At 38.4% G+C, this 15,067-nt stretch overlaps 1 protein-coding gene across 1 annotated transcript in view; it reads right to left on the reverse strand.

Annotated features, from left to right (window-relative positions):
* The window catches only part of LOC132109358 (disintegrin and metalloproteinase domain-containing protein 33-like), a 110,755-nt gene that overhangs the window by 22,291 nt on the left and 73,397 nt on the right, over window positions 1–15,067 (reverse strand). Inside the window, exons 7-13 of the mRNA XM_059515383.1 lie at window positions 12,833–12,898; window positions 12,160–12,231; window positions 11,828–11,994; window positions 11,228–11,312; window positions 7,079–7,221; window positions 5,501–5,678; window positions 1,300–1,389 (exon numbers count right to left, since the gene is read on the reverse strand). Coding sequence (XP_059371366.1) covers window positions 1,300–1,389; window positions 5,501–5,678; window positions 7,079–7,221; window positions 11,228–11,312; window positions 11,828–11,994; window positions 12,160–12,231; window positions 12,833–12,898 — 801 coding nt within the window. The remainder of the gene's footprint in view (window positions 1–1,299; window positions 1,390–5,500; window positions 5,679–7,078; window positions 7,222–11,227; window positions 11,313–11,827; window positions 11,995–12,159; window positions 12,232–12,832; window positions 12,899–15,067) is intronic.

Raw genomic sequence — 15,067 nt, forward strand, 5'->3', positions numbered from 1 at the left:
TCCGGTAAGTATGCTGGCAACCGGGATACATCCATGAAGAGAAGTGCCAGACGCCATCGAATGTGAGCATTTGTCCACTCAAGTTAGCTACGACGACCAACTGCAATCAGGTCGAGACCCAGATGAGGACAACGAGCATGCAGATGAGCTTCCCTGAGACAGTTTCTGACAGTTTGTGCAGAAATTCTTTGGTTATGCAAACCGATTGTTGCAGCAGCTCTCTGGGTGGCTGGTCTCAGATGATATTGGAGGTGAAGATGCTGGATGTAGAGGTCCTGGGCTGGTGTGGATTCATGTGGTGTGTGGTTGTGAGGCCGTTTGGATGTAGTGCCAAATTCTCTGAAACGCCTTTGGAGATGGCAATTCATGGGCAACAGTTCTGGTGGACATTCCTGCAGTCAGCATGCCAATTGCATGCTCCCTCAAAACTTGCGACATCTGTGGCATTGTGCTGTGTGATAAAACTGCAAATTTTAGAGTGGCCTTTTATTGTGGCCAGCCTAAGGCACACCTGTGCAATAATCATGCTGTCTAATCAGCATCTTGATATTATGATATTTTGGATTATTTTGGAAAAGGAGAAGTGCTCACTAACACAAATTAAGACAGATTCTTGAACAATATTTGAGAGAAATAGGCTTTTTGGGTACATAGATAAAGTCAACATCCTGGCTGATGTTGATCGAGCATGTTGAAAGTGGTCTTTTCCACTTTTTCCTGTACACGTCCTCTGAAAAAACGCAATATCTTGTTAGCGAAAAGTAGCTGTAGGCTATATTAGGAGGAAAATAGTTGTAAAAAACAGCGGGAAGGCCGCGGGTCGATAAACGTGTACGTGACTCAAAAGTTAAATGTGTATTTACAACACATTCTTCCAAGCGAGGTCCTTTTTATTCCTGAAATATGAACTTGTGTGTGAAACTTGTGTCATAAAGCTCCGGTTGACTGCTCACTGACAACATCAGTCGTTCCTCCATGTTGAATGAGTGACTCCTGAGCAGGCTCCTGATTGGTTAACGCGAACTAGATGCACGAATGAGGTGAATTCGAGTCTTTTGCGCTGCGCTAAACGCCTCATTCGCGCCGTGAGACCTCCAGACGCACGTAAACGCGCCTTTGCTTTAACTTAACATTGAAATCATTCGCGCCAGACGCTCTATTCACGTTTGGTGTGAACACAGCATTAGATCTTTGAGTTCAGCTCATGAAAAATGGGGGCAAAAACTAAAGTGTTCCATTTATAATTTTGTTCAGTGTAAATAAATAGACAGATAAATAGATAGATAAATAGTTAGGCACCTTGCAGTCCTCACAGCAGACTCCATGGGCACACTGAGCATCCACCTTCAAAGTGCAATTGCTGGGGTGGCAGCAATCATTGGTGCATTCCTGCAGGAGACAGAAAACACACACACAGTTCCAATAAAAGAAACCAGAGACTACAGTGGGTACAATGTTACAACCCTCCACCACTCTCCAAGAACTGTACTCATCCAGAGTGAGCAAAAGGGCTGGTAAAATCACTCTGGATCCCTCACATTCAGCACACTCTCTTACACTCTCTCACTCTCTCTGACGCTACAGAGCTCTGAGCACCAGAACGACCAGACACAGGAACAGTTTCTTCCCTCAGGCAATCCATCTCATGAACATTTAAAAAACATGAAACACACACTATTTGTACACTTATTTATCTAACACACATAGTGTACATTTCAATTTGCACATAATATACCTGTACATACAACTGTCTACTGTTATATATCTGTACATACTATTGTCAATTTGTATATTTGTATTCCTTATTTACATAAACATTCTGTTTTTTATTATTTATTTATTTTTGTTACACTGTGAAAGCTTCTGTCACGAAAACAAATTCCTTGTATGTGTAAACATGCCTGGCAATAAAAGCTCATTTTATTCTCTTCTTCTATTTTATATATATATATATATGCATAATGAATGTACTATACACAGACACACACACACACACACACACACACACACGTCTGCTTGCCTGCTATGATAAAGGTGTGGAAAATAAATTGAGAAGAGAAACTGCACAGGACGTTAATATGCATATAAAAATGTTTGATATGTATGACACTGATATATACAGCGTGGAGGCATCCGACGGCCAATAATTATACCGTAGCTGAAAATGAATAGGGGAAGGGGAGGAAGTGTGTGTGTGTGTGTGTGTGTGTGTGTGTGTGTGTGTGTGTGTGTGTGTGTGTGTGGTGTTTTTAGGGTGTTTAATGAGGAGGAAACAGTCACAACCCACATATATGCTCTGTTACACACACACACACACACAAAATGTATCTCTGTCTCACATAAACATACACTGCAACCTCTATTCTGCTTGATATGGTTTCAGATTATTTATGATTATTATTATTTTTTTTTTTACAATATATTTATTAAATTTTCAGTTTACATATCACATCTGATTACATAATGAATAACAATCATATAAAACATAGCAAACATTTTTCACCCTATTAACCCTCCCACCACCCCCCCCCCCAAAAAAGGGTTGTGTTTCTTTTAAAGATACATAAATCAGGTAAGAAGAGTTTAACAATTCTACTCAGAAGATCATGATGCTACTCTATTCCCTTAGAGCTTGTTCTTGTTGTAGCAGGTTACCAACATTAACATTGTGTCTTAAGAAGTTAGTGAAAGTATTTTGTTTATTTTTGACAATGTACGTTATCTTTTCCATTGACATATTTGATGCCATTTCTTTAACCCACATCCCAATTCTTGGCCCATTGATAGTTTTCCAATTAAGAGCAATTGTACGATTAGCTTGTAAAATACACATGTCTATGAATCTGAGCTCTCTGCTCTGTACGGGAGGGCTGGTAGGATATATACCTAGGATAAAAGCTTAGGATCCAGTGGTAGTTTCTTTGATAATATTTGGTCAATCATATCAATAATATCCTGCCAAAAGGGTTTCACTTTCATACATCCCCATATACAGTGGTACAAAGTACCTCTTGCCTTGTTACACTTTATACAGGTATCAGGAATATTATCGTTAAACTTGTGCAACTTGGCAGGAGTTATGTATTTATGCATCAGCCATTTGTACTGTATGAGTTTCAAGCTAGTATTGACTGTCTGCACCTGAGCCTTCTTACATGCCTCATTCCAATCTTCTAGGGATATTTCGTCATCTATATCTTCTTTACATAATCTTAATCTTGATTCTGAGGATTCATCAGACCCAGACACAACCAAGTCATACAGAGATGAGATTGAACCTTTATCATAACAATGTCCTATAATTGCTGCCTCTAGTGGGGAAATGTCCAGTATGTCTAATGAATGTTTTTGAGATGAGGATATAAAACTTCTAAGTTGAAGATATTTGAAAAAATTGGTCTTTGGAATGTCATATTTGGCTGATATTACTCCAAAGGACATAAGTATTTCATCTTCACTGTACATATCTTGAATTTTTCTTAACCCCTTTTCAGCCCATATCCGAAATCCTGCATCACATTTCCCTGGTTTGAAATTAGCGTTACCCCAAATAGGACTGAAACGTGACAAGGGGGAATTCAAATTGAAATATTTACATGAATTAAACCAAATATTGATCATGTTCAATACAATAGGATTATCTGTGTTTTTTCTTAGGTATTTGTGGTCTGCTGAGTACAGGTATAGGTGCAATGGTATTTTTATTTATGATTATTTAAACTGTGAATAAATTACATAGCCTACAGAAAGTGACATTAACACTAACTTTGATCTATTACGAGTTTAACCACTCAACAAAACAAAAACAACAAAAAAAAAAAACAGTCATCATAATCATTGAAACTGTCTACACTGCAAAATGAATCTCTTACTTTCATTGTATGTACATCTGCATTTTGCTGTTTATGATGAGAGAATTCACAAGAGTCTGGATTTCAGTCAGTGAAAGCGTTCACTCAACAAAGCTGATGAGTTTCAGCGATGACTCATCTGAATGCCTCTGATTGGCCATTGCATTCCTAAGATCAACAGAATCGTGTGGGATTGGTTATAAAGTGCAAAACTGTAAAAACCTATAATGAAATACGGTGCGACATAAGCAGATCTTAAAGGCACGATATGTAAGATCTTTTTATTAAAATATCCAAAAACGACTAGAACAGTGTTATATATTTAGCTGACTTGTATAATTACATTATCCCAAATGTTTTGAAGAATGTTTAAATTCAGAGAAATAAGCAATTTTAACTAGTGACACGGACCGTGTCCATATTGTCATTGTGTCGCCTGCCAGTGATGTCACAACCCCTTGATATGATTTCTAGTTTCGTTTTGTAGAAAACATTTGGAAACACCAAAGATGTTTTAATATTTAATGAATGTTAATAGACTGGTGACGACCGCACAGAGTAGCATTATAACAGAACTTTCAAATGTATCTAGTATGATAAAACAATGCTGCTTTTTCCCCCACATACACACGACCGGAAGGAGCTGAAGCAGTCGACTGTGGCATAATAAAAGCTCCGCTGCTTTTGAGCCATGTGACACGCTCATTCAGAGGCCCTGTTTTGCTTTGACGGCTTTCAGTCTCACCCTGCCTGATTCTACTAAGTTAATAAATCATTAGCTCATCCATGAACATTTTTCCTGTCGGATTGCATTGGCTGTGGGAATGAAGACCACAACTCCCATGATTCCACACTCAATCAAGGCGTCATTATACGCTACCTAGTCTTTGTTTATTTTGAATACGGACCATCTAACGGTGAAAAATTCATATTGTGCCTTTAATCTTATGCCTCAATCGACACTTTCTATTCATTTTCTTTCTTTCACTTTGTTAGCAGCAGACGCAATAGATATAATTTGTTTGTGCAGTTTGTGGCCAGGGGAAGGCAAACCTTACACACGCTCCGCCTTTTGCACTGTCAAATCTATTTTTGTGTATTCCTGGTAGTAGGGGGTGCTGGCAGATGATGGTTTGGATTGAAAGGTTAGAACAAAAGTGTATGATAACAGCTCCCAGTTCAGTGCTGCTGCAACCTACGTACATAGCTTCTTTCTGTCAGGTGATCACTAAGGTATTGTTTCATTGAATATGGTATTGGCAGCAGGTAAAAAACAAGAACAGTAGTCCAGGTATTTACAGCACCATTTTTCTGCTGTAGTTAAACTATTTGTGTTCTAAAATTTATGTCAGGACCTTCCATGTGGTAAAAACAAAACTTTTTGCTAGTTAGACAAAGGTCTTCATGATAAAAAAATATATGAAATATATGCTGCATAAATATCAGTTATTCAATGAATAAAAAATGAATGCATGAAAATGGTAATCAATGTTAATCCATAAAATTTTGACTTTTACATTTATTTTACATGTTTTATTTCATACCCTTTACCGTTCTCAGAAAAAATGACTCATTGATGATTGGTCTGATTCAGTATTCTCTAAATCAATAAGTAATTCCATTCAATAATTAATTTAGGCATAAATCACCTCTGGTTCGCCACAGTCACACTCCTCCCCTTCCTCTACAAAGCCGTTTCCACACTTCTTGCCACCGACCAGATCCTTCATGTTGGGCATGTTGAACAGGCACATTCCTCCTCCCTTCTGGAAGTAGTTGTCCAAATCTTTTTTGCTACAGCTGCTGAAAACTTTTGGAAAGGGGTGCCTGCAGACCATTTGAGAAAGGGATACATGTCATTTTTATGCATGAAAATAACAGAGAACAAATGGTGCACTAATAAAAAAATAAGCACAAAAAATTCCAATTTGCTAAAAATCTACAGTCAGCCATAGATACTGAGGCAGATTCACTTGAACATCGGTTTATAATGAATCCAGTAACACAATTATAATTAAATTATGGTGTTGATTTAAAATGAAAAGAGGAATAGTGAAGTTTCCAAAACTATTTTTCACTTTGGAAAAGTAATAAACACCTTCCTTCTCTGTATGCCAAGTTATCTCCTCTGATCTACTCTCTTATATTTTTTTCTACTGCAGGGGCACCAAAACCAAGAGGTCACTTAGCATACACTGAACAAAATTATAAACGTAACCCTTTTGTTTTTGCCCCCATTTTTCATGAGCTGATCTAAAACTTTTTGTACACAAAAGGCCTATTTCTCTAAAATATTGTTCACAAATATATCTAAATCTGTGTTAGTGAGCACTTCTCCTTTGCTGAGACAATCCATCCACCTCACAGGTGTGGCATATCGACATGCTGATAAGATTGATTAGACCCATATTAATATGGGTGAAATTTGCCATATCAAACTTGATGTACAAGATGTTCATGCTATCTTGTTTTCTTGCTACTTTCTCAGGCATCCCACGAACAACTTTTTCTTAGCAGATTTTCTTTAGGCCAGATTGCAGCTGGTGATTTCAGCCAGTTTTAGGCAGTTTAGTGTGCAATATTCTGTGCTGGATCAGCAGCTATTACTGCAGTCTTCAGTGTCACACGATCCTTCAGCAATCTTTTTAATATTCTGATTTGGTTCTTAAGAAACATGTCTAATTTTTATCAACATTGAAAACAGTTGTGCTGTTTAATATTTTTGTGAATGTTTTGATGCATTTCTTCAGGATTGATTTAAGTCAAAAGAACAGCATTTAATTGAAATAAATATTTTGAAATATTATAAATGCCTTTACAGTCACTTTTGATCAATTTTAATGTGTCTTTGATGAATAAAAGCATTCATTTAATTCAAGAAAAATAAAACAATCGTACTGACCCCAAACATTTGAATGGTAGTGTACATCAAACGGTCAGTGAATGGTCTGCAGGCGTGCAATCTGAAGTAAGACTAATGATTCTTGACTTATCCTTAGGGACTTATCATTAGCAACTAAGTATTTACTTGTACAGTAGCATCCTGTCTATCCTAAATGTATAGTTTAGTAGTGACACAATTAGAAATAAAATATATAAAAAATTGCTCCAGGGCTCTTTGCGTAATTAGCATGTTTTTGCAATTACCGTGATTTATGTTCTGTATCGTTGGTTATTTATAAAAGGAAGTGTCTGCTAAAATGTACTGCAAATGTAGAAGTCTTTACCCTGTAGCTGCCGCCATGACACATCCACCCTGATCAGCAGTGGCCTCCACACAACAGCCCTCATGGTCATGGCTCATGCCAATGTTATGACCGATCTCATGTGCCATGGTGGCAGCTGCCCCAATGGACAATTCAGAATGATCCTGGAAGAAAAGATAATTCAATCTACCAGCCATAACAAACATCACAATAAATGAAATAGAAGCCCAAGCACTGCTTTAAGGGTCTGTCTTAAATGATGAATTCAATATACAGGATTAGAGTATTTGTCGCTCTCACTGCTATGTGATAAATTAATTGTATTTTATGCTTTAAATTGGACATAAAGGCTATTCGTAGGCCACAGGCTTTTGTCGTTGCTATGCCACATGGCCACAGTTCCAACACTACAGTTTGTAAATGCCAGCAGAAGCCCAGAGGACATCTCTGGTCTCCAAAGGCATTTTTGTTATGTTACAAAGATGCCATAAATTGTAGATGATGTTATTTTTTGACCTGCAGGTGGTAATTTAAGTACCTTGGTTGGGGCAAACAGAATGGACTTTCTTTTATCTTCATACCGAGACACAAACATAAAGGCACACACACTCACACATATTTTCAGAGAAAGGAGCACAAATGGATATCTCTGCAAAGGGCATGCAGTGTTGATTTTTACAGACAGCACTGATAATATCTTCACCATAACAACAATGTTGAAATATGATGTGCAGTTGTATTACAAATGATTTCTCTTTATGGATTTCCTATCTCTTACATTTCTCCCTAGGAACCACATTGTCCTTGTCATATACTACTAGTTCTAAAGCATTTGAGGAATGTGAAGGAGCTCATTTTTGATAAGGGATGCTTTAGCAAACCATAGCCCAGGACAAGACCACACTGTCCAACAGTACTGTATATTCACCCACTGTAATAATTTTGGTAATTAAAAAAAAGTTACAGTAAAAACCTAATTGGTTATTTGTAAATTAAATGTTACACATTTATATAATATAATCACATCAGGTGTAATTTTACAGTAAATGTATGGTTACTGTTATTATCATGCAATTACAAGGAAAACAGTAAAATGTTATCCTTGAAGTGCCTGTGTCACACTGATTATATTTTATTTAAATAATGTATATGTTATATAATTTTCATCCTCTTAGTTGGTCAAAATCATTGTTTTCCCTTCTCACCAAAATCCCTTTAAAAGCACACAATATTGCTATTTTCAACCCTAACATTAAAAAAACCTTCTGAATATATCAACATCTTGATAAATAACTAGCTGTCGACTGCAAGTCCATTCATACAGCACATTCCAAACAAATTCACTCAAAGTATGATTGTGACTTCTGAAAACCTCACATAGTAACTATGCTGCCCACAAACACACAAATACGAAGAAGAAGGTTTAATCTTTAATCTTTAATTCAACACACTGGTAATCTAACAAGGGCAATCAACACACAGGGTAGCAAAAAGACAGACACTGACATTGACTCGACCAAACAAAATAGAACTGAACACACAGGAACTTAAATACACAGACCAAACAAGGACAATTAACTGAACAAAATTAGATAATTAACTCAATAAGGGTGAACTGTGCAAGAAGAAAACAAAGTACAAACTGAATGAACATTGTGAAAGAAACCGGAAGGCATGCCAGCAGAGATATGTAGGAGGAGATTCGGGAGGAGGATGACAATCAAAATTCAGGGAGGTGCAGGTGGAGAAAAGATGACCAGGGAGGAGCCCTGAGCAGTAGAAGGGTAGGTGGAAACCCAGGCCACAGACAGGACTGGGCTCCATGGCGGCATCGCTGGAGGGAGGAGCCAACGTGTGATGGGAACACACCTCGCCATGAAGACAACCGAAGGTGACGACAAAAATGGAGGTGGAGCCCATGGCACAGACAGAGAGCTGTGGAGGTGGAGTAATGCCGATGATCCATAGGCCAGATGCCCAGCTGCAGCTGTGGAGGTGTAGCTTGAGGTAGGGCAGAGCAGGCCGTAGCTGAAGGGGAGGAGGGCCAGAGAGCAGCGGATGGAGCACAGGCCCAGGAGACTGGACGGCAGGATGAGGTGGAGCGGTGTCATCCTAGGACAGAAGCGGAGACATGGGCCCCTCAGTTCCAGGAGATGAACACTTCCAGCAGGCCTGGACAGCAGGACTGAGGAAAATGAAGAAATGCACAAAATCTGATAAAATAAAATAAATGAAAATAAAAAAAGTCTCTTAATGCAATTTGGAAAGGATGTGGGAGAGCAAGGCTGGGCAGGCAGGCTTAAGGGAAGGCAAAGTATTTAATTCCCCACACTGAAAACACTCATGTTCATTACTGACAGGGTGGGTGGCACTCAATTCTATAGCCTTGTATTCCACAAGAATTAACTCCAGCATGTGCAGTGTGGCTTACACACCTGGGCAGAACCATCAATCAGCTCAGGATCCAGAGCGATGGCAAGCTCAGTCGCTTCTCGCGATGGCTCTTCAGACGCGGTGGGCTCTGGCTCTCCGTCCTCAGTAGTCTCAGGCAGATGCTCCATTCAGCAGGCTGGTGACTGGCTGGGCACCGGGTTGGGAGTGGGGCTGGCATCTTTCATCTGCGTGGCCGACGGTAAAGAAAGATCCGCAGGAGCATAGCATCCAATTCCTAAGTGGTGAATCTCCCTCCGGGACCCTCCCCTGACAATTGCGCTTGTGTTGTGGTGTTTAGGCCGGTGTGCAAGAATGTGCATAGGCAGTCATCTGGCAAAATGGTCTGATGTCCAGTACGTATCCAGACCAGATGGTGGAGAGGCACCTAGAAAGGACCTCTACATCCCTGAAAGACAGCGGAGACCAGGACAACTAGAGCCCCAGATACAGATCCCCTCTAAAGACCTTGTCTCAGATGACCACCAGGACAGGACCACAGGCAACATATGATTCTTCTGCACAATCTGACTTTGACCCAATTGAGACTGGTTTCTCCAAAGGTTTTTTTCTCCATTCTGTCACCGATGGAGTTTCGGTTCCTTGCCGCTGTCGCCTCTGGCTTGCTTAGTTGGGGTCACTTCATCTACAGCGATATCATTGACTTGTTTGCGGATAAATGCACAGACACTATTTAAACTGAACAGAGATGACATCACTGAATTCAATCATGAACTGCTTGTAACTGTCATTTTGCATTATTGACACACTGTTTTCCTAATGAATGTTGTTCAGTTGCTTTGACGCAATGTATTTTGTTTAAAGCACTATATAAATAAAGGTGACTTGACTTGATGTGCGAAACAGAGGAATTCCTCAACATTCTCCTCGAGGGAACGGTTCACAGTTCGGTGATCAGTGGCAATGTAATACAAAAATGAACAAAAACACTAAATCAAAGTACAAATTAAAAGCCAAATGAACATGGCTTTACTTTCACTTTTGTGGGTCCAGTCTTCTGTCACAGCTGTGCTGCTAACAAATTAACAAAGACCAAGAGGAAGACTTATTTAGTCTTTAATCCAAGACACTGGTAATCCAACACATAGGGTATCATAAACGCAGACTCTGACATTGACAAGACCAGACGATAAGGATAACAAGGATAATTAACAAGGATAAAAAATGACACTATTAACTCAATGAGGAGGAACAGTGCAAGAGGAAAACAGAGTCCAAATTACATTGTGACCACTACTTATATGAACTACAGTATATTATAGAATACTATTATAGAAACTGTGCTGTTTTGTAAAAGTAGCATTGAATACTTTACTAGACTTAATCTGCGTCTGGTAGGTCAGCCCTCAATGAAACATATGAAACAAATGAAACATATGTAGCCCCCTACATATGAAACAAATGTTGACATGCATCAAAAAAAGAACATTTTCCATGTACCACACTGATCTCAGAATGACTAAGCAGCCTATATTGATATAATGTAGAATGACCCCATCCATGTGTAATATCCAGACGAAAGGCTTCACCACTCATTAGTATTCTGCAAAGTGATGCTCTCCCACCACACAAAGTAATAGAACCAATAAGTCAGTAATCAGGTGTGTCGGAGCTATTGATTACTTTATCAAACCCTGCATGAGCTGTACACAAACACACACACACTATTTACACAGTGTTTACAGCCTGTTCCAGATGCAAGCCTATATGCTTTCTTACCACGTTGATGCCTCCTGAGTTCTCATGACTGCACATCCCCTCCAGCGGAGCCATGCCAATGGTGGTACCCTTGAAAATCACACCACTGCAGGGAAAGCAATATATACTTTCAGTTATGATATCAATAAAAATGTATGAGCCATTATCCATCCCTTTAAAGTGATAGTTCAACCAAATAAAAATTTCTTTCATCATTTACTCACCCTCATGTAATTCCAAACCTGTATGACTTTCTTTGTACTGCAGAACACAAAATAAGATATTCTGAAGAACCAAACAGTTTTGGTGACCACTTACTTACATTTCTATTTTTATACGTGCTTTTTTTTCATATAGGTTTGGAATGACTAGAGGGTGAGTAAATGATGAAAGAATTTCAGTTTTTAGGTGAAATATCCCTTTAAAGATGTATAATGTACAAAAATAGAAAAAAATCTGACTAATGATATTTTCTAAAACTTAATACAACATTATTAAAAATATGTTTAACACTGTTTCGTTTGACTGTTTACTATCTGTATAGAGCTGAAATTACAATAAAAGGCTACTCTGACAGTCTTGTTTTGTACATGGATACAGTTGGTGTGTTTTGTGACTAACGTGAGTAGCTGGGCATTGTCATGTTTCTTGCGGGATTTGAGTTTCTGTCTCCACTGAAGGAAGGACCAAAGAGTCGAATTTGGCTCCTCATTGATGATGCACTGATCATGTTCAGTCCAAACCTCTAGACCAATCAGAGGTACGCGGATGTTCAAGTCTCTGTAGAACTGAGCAGACCAAAACAAACAATTAGGAACATGGCAAAAGGATTTAATTTGTTAAATATAATTATAATACAGACATCTAGGAATTTCACATTCAGAGAACAAATATGCAGTTTAAATAGTCAACAAAACCTTTGAACCAAAGAAATGCACCCAGGCATGACATACCTTATCTACATAATTAGCAATTTCCATTATCCTTATTTTAGTTTTGTAAAGGTCCTTGTTTTGCTTTCTGAACTGTAGAGACATGAAGAAATGCCAAGAGGCAAATTGATCAAGACAAATACACAAATGCATAGACTCTGCTTGAGAAATGGCAAAAACCACGTTACAGGGAAATTTGATTAACTAAATCCAGCCATAATGAATTCTTATATAACCTCCTACCTCTTTTGGCTTTTGGTGGACATTATACAGATTAAATGTAAATGTATGAAAGAACTCAATCAGAAAACTCAACAGAATGTAACACTGAAAAAATTTCTGCATGCCCCTCATGAAATGTATCCCTCATACCTGAGGACTACAAAATAAACTATTAAATTCACTGATAACTTCTTGATAGCTCCTCATACATGTAAGATATTGGCAATGGGAGTGGTAGAAAAGAGAGGGAGAGAGCGAAAAAGCTCTCTCTCTTTATATTTAAGAAGCAACTACTCAGTGGCCACATTTGAATGAGAACATAACACTAGGCTTAAAGTATTGATTCTAAAGTAAGGTTCATATAACTCAGACTGTATTTGAAGCTTTAAAACCTTAATTCCTGTGGTGAACTTTACTGTGTGGAAGTGTCTAATTAGTGGAAATGAGCATGACACAGGCATCATCAGCTTACCAGTGTGTTGTCAGCAACTATATAGAGTTCCATGTACTTTGTAGTACCCCAGGCATTTCGTCTAACCTAGGGGTGGGGATAAAAACAGAGACAAACAATATGATAGGTTAATTGCTGGTGAGCAGGATTTATGAATTTGTTTCTTCTTGAACTTACTATAAAATAAATGTTTCTGCACAGAATATATTTTTACAAACTGACAACAAAAGCTCAAAGACAGAATGAAACAATCCTGTAAGCAATGTTTTTATTTTTCACTGCTTGCCATCACTACTGAGATCCAATAGTGAGTGACGCCTTATGGTACCATCACAGAGAGGCTCAAATTCTCTTTCCAGAATATTCTCATTCACCATTCCTGGCTGGTGGAATGATCTCCCACCCCTAACTGGAATGCTAAATCCCTGACAATTTTCAAGCTACTTGACTTCTCTTTATTTATTCCTTCTCTTTATAGCTTGTACTTATTTGAACAATGTCTAAAACTTAGTATAACAAGCACTTCCTGTATTTGTTTCCCTCTTTAAGAAGAATCGCTTTATGTATCCCCCAATTGTAAGTCGCTTTGGATAAAGTGTCTGCAAAATGACTAAATGTAAATGTACTGTTCTTCAGGGTTTGTTTGCATTTTAATTGATGGCTCTAATTTATTTGAAAAACTGCTTTGGAACAGGAATCACAAAAGTGACAGCTAGCACTTTACAGTAACCAAGCAGTAAATAAAAAAATAAATTTGAGGGAAACAGTAAAAAAAGCAGAAGAACAGAATGTTCATATAGATAATCTTCCATGGCAACCAGTAGACAATAAAAGTGCAACTTGATAAATGTTCATAAGCAATAATAATGAAAGCTCTGCATTCCAAAATGAGTCTCGTCAGGATTTGCTTGTATGCCTACCAGAGATGGGACCAAGTCACACATGTGCAAGTCTCAAGTAAGTCTCAAGTCTTAACCTTCAAGTCTCAAGTAAGTCCCAAGTATTTTTTTCTTGGGCAAGTCAAGTCAAGTCAAGTCACAAGTTATGTCAAGTCAAGTCAAGTCAAGTCAAGTCCTGTATTAAGTCAAGTCAAGTCCAAGTCAAGTCACCTTATTATTGTAATTTTACCTGCAGAATCTGATCTTAATAAAGTTAAAAGACAAGATATAAGTAACAGTAAATTAAAATAATTTGGATTTGCATTGTAAATACTCATGTTCAGTAAAATACATCATGGAATCAAACAAAATTGTAACTTCATAAAATTATTTATTTTTCACTTCTGCCAACAGAAATGTTTTACATTTTCAACATTGAGTCCATAAAACAAATAACAGCTAAACATCCAACAGACTCCTCTCTGAACACCCCCCCCCCCTCTCTCTCTCTCTCTCTCTCTCTCTCTCTCTCTCTCTGTCAAACGACGTGACGTGACATGACATGACATTCGGCCAGGTATGGTGACCCATACTCAGAATTCGTGCTCTGCATTTAACCCATCCGAAGTGCACACACACAGAGCAGTGAACACACACACACACTGTGAGCACACACCCGGAGCAGTGGGCAGCCATTTATGCTGCGGCGCCCAGGGAGCAGTTGGGGGTTCGATGCCTTGCTCGAGGGCACCTAAGTCGGGGTATTGAAGGTGGAGAGAGAACTGTACATGCACTCCCCCCACCCACAATTCCTGCCGGCCGAGACTCGAACTCACAACCCTTCGATTGCAAGTCCGACTCTCTAACCATTAGGCCACAACTTCCCCTCAAACACAGTTTATATACAACATTAAACTTTCTTACATTCCTCCTCTCTCTCTCTCTCTCTCTCAAGTTCAAGTTCAAGTTGCTTTATTGGCATGACATTTGAGTTACAGTATTGCCAAATTTAGCATTTAGATACAGAATAAAATATGATTACAATAAAATACAATAAAAATAGCAGCAGCAGATAATATTTCTAATATTAATAATAGTAATTATATAGAATTAAGAATATAAAATAAAACAGTTGAATACAATAAATTATCCCTTTCGTATGGTGTGTATGGTGTATAAATATTTAGCAGCTATTGTGACTGCCGTCTCATTCTCTCCAAGTATATAGAGTAGTTTCTCTGAGTCATTTAGAGACAAGAATGAAGGATTCAAAGCTTCAAACTGTGGGAAGAATGTTTCTCTTGTAGTGTTGTATTTGGGACAGACAAGAAGGAAGTGTTTCTCATCCTCTGTTTGATTCGGCTCACAGTGTTTGCAC

The sequence above is a fragment of the Carassius carassius genome, chromosome 2, assembly GCF_963082965.1.
Source record: "Carassius carassius chromosome 2, fCarCar2.1, whole genome shotgun sequence".
Lineage (NCBI taxonomy): Eukaryota > Metazoa > Chordata > Actinopteri > Cypriniformes > Cyprinidae > Carassius > Carassius carassius.